Source organism: Synchiropus splendidus, chromosome 9, assembly GCF_027744825.2.
Source record: "Synchiropus splendidus isolate RoL2022-P1 chromosome 9, RoL_Sspl_1.0, whole genome shotgun sequence".
NCBI classification, from domain to species: domain Eukaryota; kingdom Metazoa; phylum Chordata; class Actinopteri; order Syngnathiformes; family Callionymidae; genus Synchiropus; species Synchiropus splendidus.
The window spans coordinates 24719811-24737700 of NC_071342.1; the positions used below are offsets into that span (position 1 = coordinate 24719811).

Here is a 17890-nt window from a genome sequence, read left to right on the forward strand (position 1 = left end):
TTCATCTTCTCATCCAGTTACCTCTCGTGTCTGGGTTGATCCAGGAAGTGGCACAGTGGATCTTTAACGGGCAACCATTAAAAACCTTCGAGAAACATGCACCCATCTGAACCAGAGCAGAGAAGACCGTCAGCGAACCGTTGCAAATCAGACAGCTGATTTTTGTTGACAGGAAAGGACAAGCGGAATACTGAAGAACAAATAGGGGGAGTAGAAGTCTTGTCTTACATGGACTTTGGGCGTGGGCGGGAGGCCATTGCTCACCGGCATCTAGGAGACATTTTCAAATGCACAAACACATGAAGAATCTCAATTAGCGCTCAGTTTAGACAAGACAGAATCAAAGTCATATTTTACATTTGTTTTTGCTGATTAAGCATCAGCCGAGTACCATGTAAGTGAACAGAAACATCACAGACTCAGGAGAGGAGTGCAACTTCTAAACTGCTTACCGGAACATCCTTTTTGTCTTTCCGTACCGGGAGGCTGGGGGGCATCGTGGACTGCTGTCTCTCAGCTGGACCATCCTTTTCACCATTGTGTGACGAGCTGAGCCCGTTTCCTGCAGCAACACACACACGCCGTGTTTCATTGAGGATGGAGCCATGGGAGAGGAGAAGTGTTAAAAGATGAGGGTTAAAAACGAGAGTTTCTGTCATCGCTTTAACTGAAGTGCTGGACGTCAGACACAGAGATAAATGACACACTAGTGAGAGCAGGGAGGGAGGCGGGGGTGGTTGGTAGGGAGCAGGTTTGTCAGGAACATTTAGAGGATCATTCAAAGCCATGAGACAGAGTGAGGGGGCACAAAGAACCTGCTATATTCTGCAAAGAAAAAAAATCCAAAACCACCAAACAGAGCGAATCCTTTAGCAATGAGACCATCACCAAAGGCCTTCTGCAATCGTTGTTTTAGGGGAGAGCAACAAAATTAAACAGTTAGACGGGTACAAGTCATTTAAATGAAATGAATCCCAAATTCCATTTAGATTCAACTATTCTCAAAAGTCTACACCGAAGACAATGCATGGTATGACCATGGTATAACCTGGCCTAACCATGACGGTTTGAAATGTGGAGGGGGGGAACTAGTTCAGTGCTACACAAGAGCTAATCAATAGAACAAAAAATACACATGAGTCAAATGTGGGACAAAGCACACGTGGCTCGTACGATCTGCAAAGTATGACATCAGACCATCAACTGGCACAGCAGGAGGCCTCAGTGTATCATAAATGTATGGTGTCACAGTGAGTTGTGTATCGATTCTAAAACACAGTGCTGGAGCCAAAACAGGGCTTTCACAAATGTACCCCCATTCATTAACTAATACACTAGAATTAGCAAAACATTCTGACTAGCATGGCTCTCCAAAAACGTACAAAAAGAAACTGGTAAACTCATGTTTTTCACACTAGCAAAAGCAACATCCACAAGCGATCTAGTCCCAAGATGAAGAGCTTGAATGAGATTCAAAGGACGCAGATGATTGATTGGAAATCAAGGAGAGCGTTAAATACACAACGAAAGCAAAATCAAAGTGAGCAGGGGCCGATGGAAAACAGGAGCTACACATAATTAAGAAGCGCTGGTATTAATGGAACAGAGAGTCAGACTAGAAGGGCCGACTAATGGGAGACCAGACAACAACCGCAGGGGAGGTCTACTAATCAACTGCTCTTACTCTCTTCCTCCTCCTCTTTTTCCTGCTCCTCTTTCACCTCCTTCAGCACCTCCCACGCCTCCTCCAGCTCCTCCTCTGTGTGAGGCGTGTGGAGCCATTCCCAGAAATGCCTAAAGCTCCCATCATCCTCTGGGGCTGAGTTTTCGGCGTCCGTGCACGTGGCGGTCTCGTTACCTATGCTGCTGCGGCGGTGGGGCGGCAGCTTCGGAGGCGGGGGCCGAGGAGGGACGTTGGAGGGCTTGGCGGGACTCTGAGTCTCTGGGCCGGGGCAGCGTTTGATGGTGCCCCCGCCGTCGTCCTCGATGTGCGACTGGCTGTCATCGTGTTTTTGAGGGTGCTGCTGGAGCGACTTGGGCTGCAGAGGGAACACATGACGTGTTACTCTGTGCAGCTCTGTCGAGGTGTAGCGGTACTTATTGGAATGTACAGCACGTGAGTGTTCCAGCATGAGGAATCAAGTGCGAGTTTGCCGCCATTATTTTTGCACTCATAGGTGACTTGACGAAATGTGTAGGCATATATGAGCGCAACACACCTTGGGAGGAAGAGGCGGTGGGACCTTTGGCCTCATGATGGTGCTGGACTTACTGAAAAATAAAACAGGCAGCAGTTCTTCAGAACACAACAAAAGAAACAATTCACATTGGCTCTGCCAACACCACCATGTTAGAGTTCAGCTGACCACTCTGCCATTGTGAATGTGCATGTCTGGATCTCAGTTAAACGTTTCCATTTGGTCATGATTCTGGAAAATTCCAATTTAGAGTTCCAGCTTGAGCATCCAGAGAAGGCCAGATTCAGAAATGACAGCAGTGGATGGCGCTTTTGAACATTGCAAACGCGTGTGAGTTTGCAACACTGATGTTTGTTCAGCAGGACAGCAGGTGGAGAAAGGTCTTTGTGAACGGCCATGAATGAAACAGAAAAACAGAAATTCCCGCTTCCCGTGAAGTTATTTATCAGTAAGAAACCATCACAGGGTTCAAAAAGACTTCCTCCATTCTGCCTCACAGGAATCTACTGATCTACTTGTTAATGAGATGGTGAGCGCACGAATCAAAATGAGACCAGATTTCTATGAACATATTCTGACTGCCAATACGTCTCAATTAAACAGGTTTAGAAATTCATAGTGTGTGGTGGCGATTCATATAGCTAAAGGACAAAAAGGACAAAAAACTTTTTTTCCTTTCCAAATGTGTACATTTCAATATTTCAATATTTAATGAAGAAAGAATTCAAAGAAAGTCTGTAAATGACACATCCAAACGGCAAAAAAGCTGCACCATGATGATTTACAGCTATATTTCATATGCACTACTGACGATCATAAAAAGGAAAGTCAAAGTTAGCAACTAGATTATATGAATTCAATGCGGCATTTGCAGATTTTTGGGATGGTGCTTAACCAAGTCAATTGTCTGAGATCGCATTTCCATGAGGAATATTTGGGCTGTATATAGGCAGCAACAGTTTATTTGTTAGACGATAATTAAAAGAGCTTGAACACAGGGCACTACATCACTCAATTATCTCTGAGACGACTTTTCTGGAATTAATTAGTTTCTCTATGATTTAACAAAGACAGGAACCACCAATTCTTTATCATGATTGCTCAGAAGTCTGCCTGCGATTTAGGTGTTGCCCAGTGATCACTCGGAAAAGAAAAGGTTTGTAAGTAAGAAGACGATAGAAGTTAAAGGCAGAAGCCATGCTGCTCCACTGAGCTGGGCTGGTTAGCAACCAAAGATGTGAAGAAGTGAAAGCTTCAACACTCATTCAGGAATGGGTGAAAAGAATGTTTGGCTGATACACAGCCAGGGATGAAGCCTTTCAACAGAACAGCATGCTGGAGCGGCGTGACAAGGCAACGAGACAGCCGCTAACAAGATGACAAGGAGATGATGCGCTTTTTACGTTGTAGTCATCTGAAGAAGAGACTGAAGGCTCTTCTCAATATGGCTATGACAGTAATGTGTTGATGACATATGTCTGATTACTGATATTAGCATTAGCCAAAACTGAACGGCTGTTCTGCAGGTGAACCTGGGAGATGCCTGATCCTGCAGCCATGAGAGTGAAGGTCAAGAAAGGATATTTAACGACTCCAGTTAACAAAAGTAAGTGATGTTGGTTCACCAATATCTGGATTCTCTTCAACTCTGCAATTGAGCAATGAGAATGAGCCATTTTCTACAATGTCACCAGTATTATTTGGGATTTCTTACAATCCATTCCATTGGTATTCTGGGAAGGATTGGTGTACGACAATGTTGAAAAGCCACCATCATCATCCTATGGGTTAGTTCGGAGGGTTAGCACTGAACACAAGTCAGCTGAGAGCACGTGAAACACACACAGACAACAACAGGTGTGAATATGCATGATGGTTGTGCGGCATAGAAAGGTGTGGATGAAACTGTCGTGGGGAGTCGGGAAGTTCTCCTCCTTGTTTTGCACCTCATCTTTTCTCTTTGGAAAGCAGAGAAATTCCTGAGGAGACAAGGAGGACAACGCTTCCCGGTCTAAGACGGGGAGAGAACTTACTGAGTGTGAGTTTCATCATCATCTGCACCATCATCATCCTCATCCTCATCATCCTCTAAGTGTGCCACATGGCCCCTGGGAGAGGAAGTGAAGAGAGGAAGAGGGTTGGGGAGGGAAAGTAGACGGGAGGGATGAGAGGCAGAAACAGGAGGGTGAAGAATAAGGAGGAAGGAAGCAAGCAAAGTGGTAGGAGACACCAGAAGAGGAGAATGGAAGGAGTAGGGAAGGAGGAGGGACATCTGAGTAAAGTTGTTTTGTTTTCCACCACGACTTTGTGCCCTCATCACCATAGTGATAAAATAATCACAAGACGAACCCTGCGTGCTAACAACAGTTCCACTTCTACACACTTTCGTCTGCGAAGCATTCAAACACATGATCATAGGCAGTTCAGTAACCACTACAATGTACATGGATCAGCCATGACACAGCGATGGTGGTGCGGAGGGTCACTCACAGGTGACTGAATCACTGACTCACATACTCACGTCCAGCAAATGTCCTCATGAGCTGAGAGTGAGCATGGAGGAACATTTGCTAGTGTGATGGTGACATGGACCAGCAGATAATTAAACTAACAACTACAGACAATCGAACTGTGTAAAAACAAAGATCATTGAACACATCAACAGTGCAGCCAACACAAGACCAATTAACTAGCGTTAATTAAAGAGCACAGGATTGTAAATCACACCAGAATGAAGAAATACTTCCAAGAAAACATTTATTGTAAGGATGATGGTATCAAATAATAAATGCCAGGCGAACTGACTGGAAATAGAAAGCATAAGGATCAAGACATCTGCTGACATTTAGGGAGCATCTCCACAGAGTTGCAAGGATAAACGCAGGAGACATCAACGGCAGATTTGGCTACGAAATCTGGACACGTAAAGAACGTGAGTGCACATGTCACTGAAGGCTGAATGTGTTTTGTGTGTGTGTGTGTGTGTGTGTGTGCAAGCCATGCTCTGCAGGAAGCTCCCATGAAGCGTAGCTTTTTTCAGATGATGTTAAAGAAGCAGGAAGCAAGCTGAAGAGAAGGGGAACCCTGAAGGAGGATTCACGCAGCCTGAAGTGTCCTCAAGCGTTAGTGGTGGTTGATTGGTTCAGTTAGTTCTGTGTTATGATTGGCTGAGGGGTGGGTGTGGTTAGAACACCAGGAGACCCAGACCTGAAGGATGCCGAGAGTGAGAGGCTGTACCCACCTTTGCTGCAATTCCTCCTCCACGGATTTGAGAAGGCTCCTTCAGTGGGAGAAAAAGAATCAGAAAGGTTTCAAACTTAAAAAACAACTCAAATGAGGAAGGATGGCTCGGGGACAATCGCAAAATGTGGTACGAAAAGGTCCATTAGCTAAGAAATGAGGTCTCTTTCAAGAGCAGGGGAACTTTGATATTGCTGTTGGACACTGAGGTTGATAGTTAGTTTAAGGTTCATTCTAACACTGTAATTCCCAGACTATCGAGCGCAGCTGACTCTAAGCTGCAGCCATTTGAGAAGAGAATGATCTTGCACATGGACAACCCACGCTTGACTATAAATTGTGGTGCAGTCCATGTCATAGTCCGCGATTCCTGTGTACCAGCAGAGAACTGCATGAGGGTACTGCTGACCTCTCACCTCTGAATGTGTTTCTAAAACGGGGTCCAGCATCTGGACTGATGAAGGACCAAAACTGACTTGTTCTGGACGTGCATCATGCTGCCAATATAATTGTCACTTCAGACCAATGAAATGACTAGTGTATTTGGGTATTTTCTGTCACGTCTCCACTGTGCCCGCAGCCCTGCGCTGCTGGTGAGGTCGACAAGGAAGATTGGAGAAGTGGCCGGGAGGAATACGCACGGGCGAAAACAGCGCATAGAGTGATTGAAATCAATAATTTTATTGGTCTGATGTGACAAGGGTCAATATCATGGTGGCATGTAGCTTTTCTGCCTGTAAAAATCCATATGTAAGCTGTTCGAAGTGTTTGGAGCATGGAAAAGGTAAAGGCTTTCAGTAAGGAAATGACTGAAATCATTTGGCTGAAAACAAAACAGTAAATTACATTTTCACGTCGCCATTCACTGATTTGGACGAGTCATTTAAAAATGAAAATGTCAATTCCTGATAAAAATCTGGGTTGATGATGCTGTGACCTGAACACTGCCTGTGGAGCAGAAATGCTCCTTCAGCTGCAGCCATGAATTAATCATCACACACTACCTGGATCTATTTTCTACATCCCTCTAGAGGTTGATAAAAGTTTAACTGGAGCAGTAAAAGACAAGAATTAGAGACAGCAACAGAAAGTAACAAGACTCACTTGTTGCCTCCCAGCAGACGTGGTGAGTCATTCCCGTACTCCAACTGCAATTCCTGAGAGGCACAAGAAATGGCTTTAGAACGGAAGGACTACACACCAAAGGTGTTGCTTTTCAGGTGTAAACGATTTAAACAATTTGTCACACCGAAAAAGATGGTGCTTCTATAATTTAGCGATTGTATTAAGGTGGCGCTTCTACAACAGCAGCAACAGAGTGGAGAATCTTCAAACGATCACATGAATAGAGCATTAGGTTAAACTGATTTATTTGCCAAGATCACATTGTGGCTATAACTGAGTGGCCATGATTCCGTAGTTTTGAGGCTCCGCAAAAACAAGAGCAGATTCAGAAAAGGCCAAATGTGCTCGACAAGCAGGAGCAAGAGTCTGCTGTGCTGCTTCAAGACACTGCAAGGACTAGGTGCTGTCGTTACTGCATGCTGTACTAGTATTACAGCGAGTTCAGGAACCCACTATCACCCTGGTTCTACCTCACAGACAGGCAGTGAAGTGAGCCACAGAGTGAAGCCACAATGTCTCTGGAGCAGAGTTCAAACTGAATGACACAACACACATGCAGAGGGTGAATACTGCATCAGAACTTCAAAAGCAGGCAGAAGCAGTTTACACACGCACAACACTCACACAAATAGTCTCTTTGAGAAAGGCCTCATTGGTACGATTGACAGCAGATTGGAGGACGATAGACAGAACAGCGAGAAATGGAAGATGAGGATGGAGGAAACCGCAGAGAACAGGACACATACATGTGAACCAACTCCACTACGTAAGCTCAGCTGACACAACCAATGAACTCCACATTAATTGCACCTTGAATTTTCCACATACATTTTGCTAATTTTGGATCAATCTAATTCTTTGTTTGTTACAGTTCATTTTTTTTAGCATCAGAGTTCCATTTCGGAGCCTGACACAACCTATTTGTGAGGACATTATTTGTTTGTTTAGGTGAATACAACTGGGTGAACTGGACTGTAGAAAGATCACAATATTCCGGAAAAAAAGGGAGAAAGCGTGGCAGCAATAGTTCACTCTGAATGCCTAAGGACCTCTATTAAACAATTGCACTTCCTGTGCATGAAATTTAAAATTATGATGGAAAAGTTTAATTACATTCCATTCACTCTGAGTTTCAGCCTTCGTAAAATTAAAGATGAAAACACATGAGAGGCCCTTTTCTTAGTCAATTTTTTTTGTCTTCATCACAATTCACATTTGCAGGAGTTCATGATCTTATTCCCAAACATTAACCATGTTTGGCCTGCGCTAGTTTTATACCTTCTCAATGATATAAAGAGATTTTCCAGCCAGCTATTTAATTTATGCTGTAATCAAACAGGTCACAACAGTAAACTAGGGTGGTGTCAGCCTCTTACCCTGAGGTAAATGATAAAGCAATGTCAAAGCAAATTAGTTTGTTTAATGTTTAAAATACTCATTTCTCTCTTTTCGGCTGATTCGGCATTTTCCCATCTTAGCTTGGTTCAAATGAACATCCACTGCAATCTGATCCAGTCATCAGACTGGTGCGAATCAGACTTCCAAGTCTTCAGGTAACACGTGAAGCATGGTTTACTAGTTTAAAGTGTCTGAATACAACTGCAACAACAACAGACTCGGATCACCATGATGACAACGACAACAAGTGATGCCAAAACTGGAAGGAAGAAAGAGACGGGTGGACCACAGTGAAGCAGTACAGCCCAAAATAAACGTTGGGAAGAAACTTCTGGGAAAAAAAAGCATGAGAACACGGGAAACAACAGACGGACTGCTCCTTCAGAAACAAGCAGACAAAAGAGGAAGCAAAGTTAGTTCAGAGACGACGACAGGCGCAGCGACATGTGAAAAGAAAGAAAAGTGGGTGGATAGAGCTGAGAAAATAGGAGAGACGAGAGAGTACTACCAGATTAGATCTCGCGGTATAGTAGAGTTCCTCAACACAGTCCAGATATGGCTCAGAATCACACTGGTCAGCAAGACAGAGCGAGAGAGACCTCAGTTAATACATGAACCTGGACGATGGGGTCACAGAGACCATGGTGTGAGAGAAGGGCCATATGGTCTCTGGAGTGTGTGGATGAGCACGACAGACAGAACAGGGGTGATGTAATGTCAAAATGACGTGGGGGTTTATGAAGTGACAGAGGGGGCGGGAGCTTGTTTATATTGATGAACCACATTGTGATCACAGCTATGTTCAGCGCAGTATGACTCCATGGCAGCCTTAACCTGAGAAGTACTTCACTTCCATCAGGTCGGTATTTACACCACTGAATCGTGTATTAAGGGGGCTTTCCTAGCATCCTAGATCTCGGATAGAACAAGTGACAACTGCCAACTTTGGGCTGGTACTGTACATGTACATACATTTATACGATTACATTCAGAAGAACACAGATGACAAGAAAGCCATGGCATTTGTTAACAATGCCAGCAGGAACTTCTTTTATTGACTTCAACCTCACATTCCTGGAGGCAATGCAGTTATTCATAATAATAGAAAAAGTAATTACAATTTGCGTGGAAGGCTATATTGACATGTTTGAATGACTGGTATGCAAATTGTTGAATATTTGGAAGGTGGACAGGTTTTCCCCAGCAAACTTGCAGGAATGTGACAGGCAGAGGTGCAGGTGAAGAGAGGAGACAGAGAGGAGGTGCGAGTGGAGGGCAAGACGTTGTGGTTATGCATGACCCCTAACCACCTCACCAGAGCACGTGCAACCACCTCACAGCGCAAACAACCTTGCCAATGAATTACCCTCAAACCAAAAGAGATGGAAACCACTATCAACTACTGCTTAATTAATTCAATAACGAGAGCGATTAACTGAGCTGCACAGATGTGGAGTGCAGCTGCTGGAAGATGTTCCGACTGAGCAAGGGTCAACGAGTGTTTTGAATACGGCTGAACGATTAATTGCATTTGCGATTATACCGCAATATGATAAAATGTGATTTTCTAACCGTAAGGCTGTGATTTGACTGGTCACGTGACTTTCACGTTGGTGGCGCAGCACATCGGTGAGCTTTAGCCATTGAGCTGTAAATTACGGCTTTAGCCTATGGAGGTAAAATGGGTGCAAAAGTGGCACATACCCGTAACACAAGACTTGTATCCATGCGTCAGAGGCACATACGCGTAACTGCACATTTGCATCCGTAAACCCCGTGGCACGTGCGTGTAAAAAGAAGATTTACATTCATACAAACACGAAAAGTAATTTGGCCTTCATTCTCTAAGTGCACAGTTACAAGTGGCTAAACACGAGCTCTTGAAACTGCAATTGTGACACATTGCTAAGTTTTCCACCTCAACCACCGCCAAAACGGCTGCATAAGTTCCACATACTCGTAGAACACGATCCGTATGCGCGTGCACCCTTTTGCACCTCTTCTCGCACCTGTAAATAAAACTGATGCGCACTCATAATACGTGCCTGTTGCTCCATGCGCGTTCCCGGAAGTCACGTGACGTCGGCTTTTTTTTATTACTAATTATGGGCTGTTTATGTTCAGACGGTGCTTAAAAAGTGCAATCTACGTTTACATGAAGAGTTGGATGTGCTGGAGTGGTAAAGCCACATATTGGTTTGCATTATTGTTGTAATATGCACTTTAGTTTGTGTGATTTATCAGTTTAGTAAGTCTACAGTTGAAACTGAAGTAGACAAATAAACCATCTTTTATTTGAATTCATGCTTCATTTGCCTTTATCTTAACATAAGAATAGCCTATAAGGAAGAACAATTATATATACTGAATCACATATGGTTTATTATAATACAGATTGATTTATTAGTTGTGTTTGCTGTAAAATACATGAGAAGAGGACCTTGAAAAATAATCGCACATTTAATCGCAATATTGAGAGAAAAAAATCGCAATTAGATTATTTTCCAAAATCGTTCAGCCCTAGTTTTGAACACTTGCTGGTTCCTGGTACAGTTCTGCATTTCAACAGACTTCCCAGCTAACTGACACAGAGCATTTTTCCTGGTACAAAACACGCAGAACAGAAAGAAACAAGTGCAGCAGCACTACCCTCACATCTTTCAGCACCACACATTCTTTCTATAGACTGTGGGCCCAAAGTACACATACTGCGATATGACGTCAGTCAGTACAAGTGAATCACCATTATCTGAATGCCACAGTGCATGCTGGTGTCTACCATCAGGCCCTACCCTCACACACAGCACCCAGCACGCAACCTTAGCAGGTCATACCCACTTATCCCTTCAGCACTTCTCCTCAGGCCTCAAGACAAGTCAGCTTCCTCCACCTGAGATCATACATACATCCTCTTCACATCCTCATTTAATGCATCCACTGAGCTCTATGGTTGTCTTCTCTACATCTGGTGCCAGGCGTCTCTGTTTTTTCTCAACAGATCCCATCTCTTCTCTATGGCCTCTCTAACTTTGTCTCCAAACCTCTCCACATAAACTGTCAACCTTTGTACAGTGCTTGTTTCTGATCTTGTCCTTTCCAGCCACCACAAGGAACTTCACCTCTGACTCTTCTAACTTTGTTCTGTTCGTCTTTACTGTGCCAAAACTCAACATCATGTCATAGTATCAGAGATTCATTTTAACCCTTTTAAAACTGCCGTTACCCCAGTGTGTAGACAAACGTATCATGCAGACAAACAAACCCGCAGTGGTCGGAGGTGGCCCCTGTGATCACGTGAGGATTTGTCATGCTGGTAATGTGGAAAGTCACACAAACATAGTCGCACACTCACACACAGAAATGACCAATGTGATATGAGACTCACCGGTTCATGATGAGGCTCTGTCTCTTTCCGCAAAGGAGGATCAAACTTCACCTGGCCAACTGAGAAAAAGACAGGATTCAAACATCTTGGAAAATACTATATATTCTCAATCAATGGCAGTTTTACTCTTAAATGATACATATGGTGAGACAATTAGGAAGAGTCTCACAGTTGATTTCAGATAGAGTCTTCCCCTCTCTGGTGCTCCTGCTGGTAGAACGAATGCGATGAGGAACAGACACTGGGGACTGGAAGAAAGGACACCTAGCGTTAGATAAAATGTCAAAGGTGTCATGTTCAGCACTGTTCATCTGGAGAGGATGTTTTGGGAGGATAACAGCACTAACACCTTGCTGCACAGTAATCCTGCAACATGACAGCCAGCAGCACCCGTTACTGAAGTGTTCCATCACTTCTCACAAACACAACGCACCATCTGAGGTGGGGTCACAGTGGAGGTAATAATAATTCAACCACAAGAAAGAAAACCACTGGAAGATGTCCAAAACAACAAAAATCATTTACCCCTTTAGGAGCAAATTCCAGGAACTTTACATACGTCTAAGTACATATTTTATATTGCATATATTTCAAATACTTATCCATATATTTGATGCATGCAGCCAATTAGACAAAATGTATTTCATATTTTCTTGGGGATTTGGAGACTTTCTTAAGTTTCTGAAATCGTGCTTGGTCTGCAATTTGAAGAAATGGCAGTTAATGCTACAAAAAGATGAGACGCCTGGCTGTCAGTCTGGAGCGCCCAATGCACCACAATAAGGAATATCTAAAGAACAAGATCCATGCTTGTAACCATGTTTCTGATTTTAAAAATGGAGAAAACGCAGCAAGATCAGGACCATGCTCGTCAGGCATCACTCAGGGTAAAACAAAAGCCACACAACACATCAACACTGCAAATGTCCTCCGGCAAACAGCACAGGACTAAACTGCACTCAACTGCGGTCCACATAACGTATGAATGATGCAATGACTCATTTCATCATTAATTCTGTTCTGTTAGTGCCTTGATAGTCAGACAGAAAACGTTAATGCATTGCAGGTGTATTATTATACACTTTACTTCTGAACATTTCAATATACCGCCTCAGGGCAACTTTCCTACCACGGACTTGTTCCATTTTGGTCCATCTAAATGCTTCTGTGGTTTATGTCTGGCTTGTGATAATGGGAAACGCTGGAAAGCTCATCCTGACATATGACAACATTTACAGTAGTTATACAGTGTGACTCCTAAGACCTGTATACAATTTATTTAAAATTACTACTTCCTTTTCTAAGAAGTATAATCGAGAGATATTAGCACTTATAATGCAACTGATAACATTCTGTAAATTTATCACAATTAACAAAAGTTAGTTTTAAATATGAAAGTGTCAGGCATAACGTTGTTGCACAACATGTGTTGTTTTGATCGACCACATTTAATCCGTTCTGAGGGAGGACAAGCCACACTCAGATATTGGCTGGCCAGACGCAGTTTCCATGACAACAGTTGACAAACCATGTCTGATCAAACTTGTTAGAACGCAATCACCACAGACACCGCAGCCCACTATAGTACCTTCCTGCGGGCTGCAAATCGAGGTGCTCGCCGGGCGCCAGGGCTTATCGGTAGGAAATGACCCCTGTACTTAAACTGAGATGGAAGAGTTGGCAGAGGAGAGGGGATTTAAAGCGAGGACGGAACAATCAGAAGGGAAGAAGAAGGGAAAGGAAAGAGGGAGGTGCTACAAGTTGGGAGATGAGTAAAAAAAAAAAAAAAAAAAGAGGTGAGGGGGAAAACGAGGACAAAGGGCAGGAAAATGAATCAACTGAGGCAGATTCTGAATCCACTGAGGTGGAAAAGAAACATAGTCACAAGAATCCAGAGAAATAATGAGGAGGGGAAAAAGCGAAAATCACTTCTGTGTGGACCGATCAAATATGTGGGGAAAAATGAAAGGGGAAAGGTTACCTCCGGCTCTGGCTCGTCGTCGTCCAAGTCGTTGAAGCTGCTGTGGTCGGGGTTGTTGGCCTTGTCCAGCAGCTCGATGGCCAGCGTCCGGCTGAGGGGTTGCGACACAAACGGATGCTACACGGACAGAAAGGACAAACGTCATGAAAGATTATTTAATGATTCCCAAAAACGCATTTGGTGTAATGAGACACTTTTTAGAGCTTCAAATCTCATCACCCAAAAGGATGTCATTTATCCTAGAAAATGATGGAGGCCTCAGGCTGCAGTCAGCAATGCCTTCACCTCCTCCATCCTCATGACACACACCCATCCTCTGCATGTTCCCATCTGCCAAAAATGATTTCAGTTCTCACCTGAAGCAGCTTCTCTGCTGTTGGCCTCTTCTTTGGATTCTTCGTCAGAGCCAGCTTGACAAAATGGTGAAAGTTGTTGGTCCTGTTCACATCAGAAGAAAGCCGTGTAAAAACCCTGAGCAATTATCATTAGACGCAGCGCCAGCAAGCAAATCTCACCACTTGAGTTTATCTTTCAACTTAGGAGGCTGGAAATTACTCTTGGTCATGAGGAACAAGGCTCTGTGGGGACAAATCATAGACAACATCAATGCCATGCATGATTGCACACTTCATTGAAGAGAGTCTGTTTTCAATAACGTATTCAAGATTTTGATCAACAAAAAAGTTGATCTGCAAAACAGTGTAGCTAGAAAAGTATGTGCGTGACACCACTGTTTCAACAATATTACATTTAGTTCGTTTTATTCAGAATACTTTGCAAATATTATCACCACACTTTCACAGTGCAGGGTCAAACGCCCACAATTAAAAGGCAGTTCTCAACTTTACCTCATGGGATGAAGGTCAAACATCGGTGGCTGAAGTTCAGCCAGTTCTATGGCTGTAATACCCACAGCCCAGATGTCACACAGCTGGTTATAACCCCCTTTCCTCTCTACTGCAGCTACTTCTGGAGCCATCCTGGGGAGTAAGCCAAATACTAGAGTCAGTCGCCTCGCCTCTCATCCACTCAATACATCTACACACAGCACAGCAACACACTGGGTGATTATTCCACTGCTACAGCATTGTCTTTTTTCAGATTGAGTGTCACTCATGCACAGCAGCAGAACACAAGTCCGTGCTGAAAACACCATGCGGGATCCAATTAAGAAAACAAGCACAGCTCACCAGTACGGCGTTCCAATGAATGACTTCCTTTTGGCCAGAGTGGCTGTGATCTGGGCTGAAACTCCAAAGTCAGCTGAGGGAGAAAAAAGATGGGTGAGAAGAAGAGAAAGGAAACGACAGATTGAGGTGAGAAGAAAAAAGGACTACAGGAGACTGGCAGTATAAACAAACTCAGGAGAAGAAAGATAAATCCTCTAAGTTTTCTTTCAGGAACTGCCGCCATGACGACGCATCGAAACCTGAACTTGAAGTTGATGGAGGGGGTTTCTGGCCTCTCTTACCTAATTTCACGTAGCCATTGTCTGTCAGAAGGATGTTGGCTCCCTGTCATGAGACAAACAAGTCACGCATCAAAATCAAGCACATGAAATCTCACTCCATGTCACTACAAATCTGCCTGATTAAAGTTCACTGGACCAAAACGGTCACAGCAGCTCGAACAATTAGATAAGGGACAAACAACTAGAGAAGTAAAAGTGGCATTATCAAAATCCCGAAAGGAAAAACTGGCATGTGCTTTCATTCAAGTAGGACAATGATAAACGGGAAAAACAGCAAAGTCAGTGCAGCAGCTTGACGATGCTGTCTAGAGGTGAAAACTCATTCACATCTGAAGGTCGAGAGTGTCAGCTCACTCTGGACTTACCTTTATGTCTCTGTGCATTTTGCCCTTGTTATGTAGATAATATAGGCCCTGCAGAAAAAGTCATACATTTTCAACATGTCACGAAAAGAACCCAACAAAAAATGTGTGACAGAAAACACTAATTTGAATGTACTTCAGTCACAAGATACAACTTAATGAGCACAATAATACAACAATGATAAATGCAAATTATTGGAAAATGCAACACCAGGAAAAGTTTATTTATTTATTATTTTAAATTCTAATACAAAAGTGTGGAGAACTAAACTACAAACTCCTGGTGATCACTGGTCACAATAGTGGATATTAGTGCTAACTGCATCAACAATATAGCAGAAGTACCTGCAGGGTCTCCCTTGACATATAGGCAATCTGTGATTCTGCAAGGGGCCCAGTGACTAGAAGGAGAGAAGTCACGGATGTCAGTGTGGACGGAAACTCAACTCGTCCATGAACTTGTTTTCTTGTTCATTACCGTGATAGATGTCCTGCAGAGATCCGCCTCCGCAGTACTCCATGCTGATCCACAGTTTATCTCTCCTGGAGACACGCAGAAGCATTCATGATTTGCTTATCCAAATCCCTGGCTCACATGACTGCCAAATATAAGGAACCAAATATGATGCGCCGCAAACACACCTCAGATAACTGCCAAAATAGGCCACGATGTTAGAGTGTTTGCAGTCCTTCATCATGATGATTTCCTGTTGGACAACGGCAAAGTCCTCGCCTGCAGTGGAATAATCAGGATATAGTCTGGATCACCGTGACATTACAGGTTCAAGCAAAAACAAAAATGTACACTGACATTGATGAACTGGGACCTTGAGGAAAGCAAACTTGAATTTTGAATAAGAATAGAAAGAAGCTGAGTGGAACTCACCTGGTTCCAGTTTGATGACTTTGATAGCAGCAAGCTCCCCTGTGTTCACATTTCGTGCCTATAGACGGAAAAGCATTACAGTTAGTGACCTGCACTTGAAATAGTCAACGACTTATTCAATTATATATTCAAGTGATACATTTTGAAGAAATTCAGCCAGCTCATGTCATCCCTCACTTTAGCAAAGTTTTCCTCAAAAGTCATGTGATTTTCAGCCCACAGTATATATATGATGGCGTATGAGGCAGTTGGTCTGAAGTTGAATGAATGGCATGAGAATACCAGTTGTCACTCTTGAATAATCTCAGTATGATATTACTACACAGTTCAGATTATCACACACTTGATTAAGATGAAGACTATCGAGTAGTCATCCTCATTTAGTGGCCCCAAGCCACATGGTTCTCTGAATAGTTGGTAGAAATATAATCATCAATCGTTCCTCATGTTTTTAGGGGAGGCAAAACTAGAGCAGCACCTCAATGATTCACATCAAGAAAAGAGCACTGCAGGACGACGACGGTGTTTATACTGAAAGATGACTGGCCTTCACCGACATCATACCTCAAGAAATTTCACTGAAGTTGTGAATAATGACTTGGGCGTTAGGACTGCCATTAAAAAAAGAAGACGCTGCACACCACCACATGTTCAAGACAAGTAAAAAAAGGTTAGGTTGTAAATGATAATGGCCATGACTCATACAGCATTACTCACAGTCAGCTAGAAAATGACAGACCAATTCCAAACATGGTCTCATGAGTACATCAATCAGTAAAACAAGTGTTTCCCCTGACAGGTTGTGGGAGACATAGGTGGCGCTGAATCAAATATGTGACAACGCTTCCTTCACTGGTACACACAAGGTGGCACAACATAATAAATGCCTAAAATACTGACTACAACAGTTATATTTCTATGTCTCTCGAGACAAAGTTGTCATTTTGTTATTCTCACAGATTCAGACTACTTGTCTGTCTCTGGTCATTCCTGCGTCTGCTTTAGACTTGTTCAATAGGAAAACATCCTTTAAACATTGAAATGGTTATAACAAACCACAGTTGCTCTAGGTCTGTGTCTTTCCACAGAAAACCAGACTTGAAGGTCAGGAGGGACGACTCCACTCTCTGAGACCTCAGAAGAAGAAGGCCTTCTGCAGCATGCCCACTGAACACATGAAGGTCCAACAGGAATATGGCTGCTACTCCAAACACAACATCAGAGTTCAATGAAAGTAAATCACTCGGCTTGACATTTACACTAGAGTTTAAGGAGTTTGGCCTGGAACAGAGATGACAGACTTGTGACAAATCAGAAACAACACATCAAGTGGAAGCAGTGTAAACTAAAAGGTGAAAGATCAGAGAGACCACAGCTGTTACTGTGAGCACGCTGAACTGCTGAGTTTGGTGTTCTGATGGCACGAACAGCAACAAGAGTCAGTCAGCTGAGGCTGTAAACATGCGGGTCGTTGTTCACCTGTCAAGCCCTCGTTTGTCTTGAGACGTCCTGCAGTGCAGTCACTAGGATGAGAATGTCGGCTGCCATCAGCCAAGCTACTCTGATCCTTTGTGGACTCTGTTTAGTCCATGTGGATGCAAACAGGATTTGCTATTGAACCAGTATTCTAACTTAACTCTACATTCAATAATGAACTACATCCTGGCACATGTGTTTACATAGGGTAAGTGTGTACTGCGTATCGTACAGCAGAATAAATCAGATTTGATTTTAACAGTGTACTGGACAAACAGGAAAATACTGACAGGAAGGATGATTAAAAAAAAATGTCTTGTTATTTATTATATATTTGTCTTGTTGGAAGTCAAGCATTTCTCCTCGTA

General features: G+C 43.2%; 1 protein-coding gene across 8 annotated transcripts in view; it reads right to left on the reverse strand.

The window, feature by feature from the left end:
* The window catches only part of LOC128764475 (mitogen-activated protein kinase kinase kinase kinase 3-like), a 34552-nt gene that overhangs the window by 9006 nt on the left and 7656 nt on the right, over positions 1 to 17890 (reverse strand). For 2 of the 8 annotated variants that reach the window (XM_053874197.1, XM_053874198.1), the window contains exons 2-23: positions 16047 to 16104; positions 15803 to 15893; positions 15639 to 15703; positions 15506 to 15561; positions 15164 to 15211; positions 14799 to 14841; positions 14518 to 14590; positions 14176 to 14307; positions 13843 to 13905; positions 13684 to 13765; positions 13328 to 13444; positions 11516 to 11594; positions 11347 to 11405; positions 8470 to 8532; positions 6543 to 6595; positions 5440 to 5478; positions 4232 to 4306; positions 2220 to 2271; positions 1685 to 2039; positions 453 to 562; positions 229 to 270; positions 22 to 106 (exon numbers count right to left, since the gene is read on the reverse strand). In XM_053874197.1, the coding sequence (XP_053730172.1) occupies positions 22 to 106; positions 229 to 270; positions 453 to 562; positions 1685 to 2039; positions 2220 to 2271; positions 4232 to 4306; positions 5440 to 5478; positions 6543 to 6595; positions 8470 to 8532; positions 11347 to 11405; positions 11516 to 11594; positions 13328 to 13444; positions 13684 to 13765; positions 13843 to 13905; positions 14176 to 14307; positions 14518 to 14590; positions 14799 to 14841; positions 15164 to 15211; positions 15506 to 15561; positions 15639 to 15703; positions 15803 to 15893; positions 16047 to 16104 (1840 nt within the window). The remainder of the gene's footprint in view (positions 1 to 21; positions 107 to 228; positions 271 to 452; positions 563 to 1684; positions 2040 to 2219; positions 2272 to 4231; positions 4307 to 5439; positions 5479 to 6542; positions 6596 to 8469; positions 8533 to 11346; positions 11406 to 11515; positions 11595 to 13327; positions 13445 to 13683; positions 13766 to 13842; positions 13906 to 14175; positions 14308 to 14517; positions 14591 to 14798; positions 14842 to 15163; positions 15212 to 15505; positions 15562 to 15638; positions 15704 to 15802; positions 15894 to 16046; positions 16105 to 17890) is intronic. The other 6 variants (XM_053874202.1, XM_053874204.1, XM_053874199.1 and 3 more) reach the window with 5 other exon arrangements.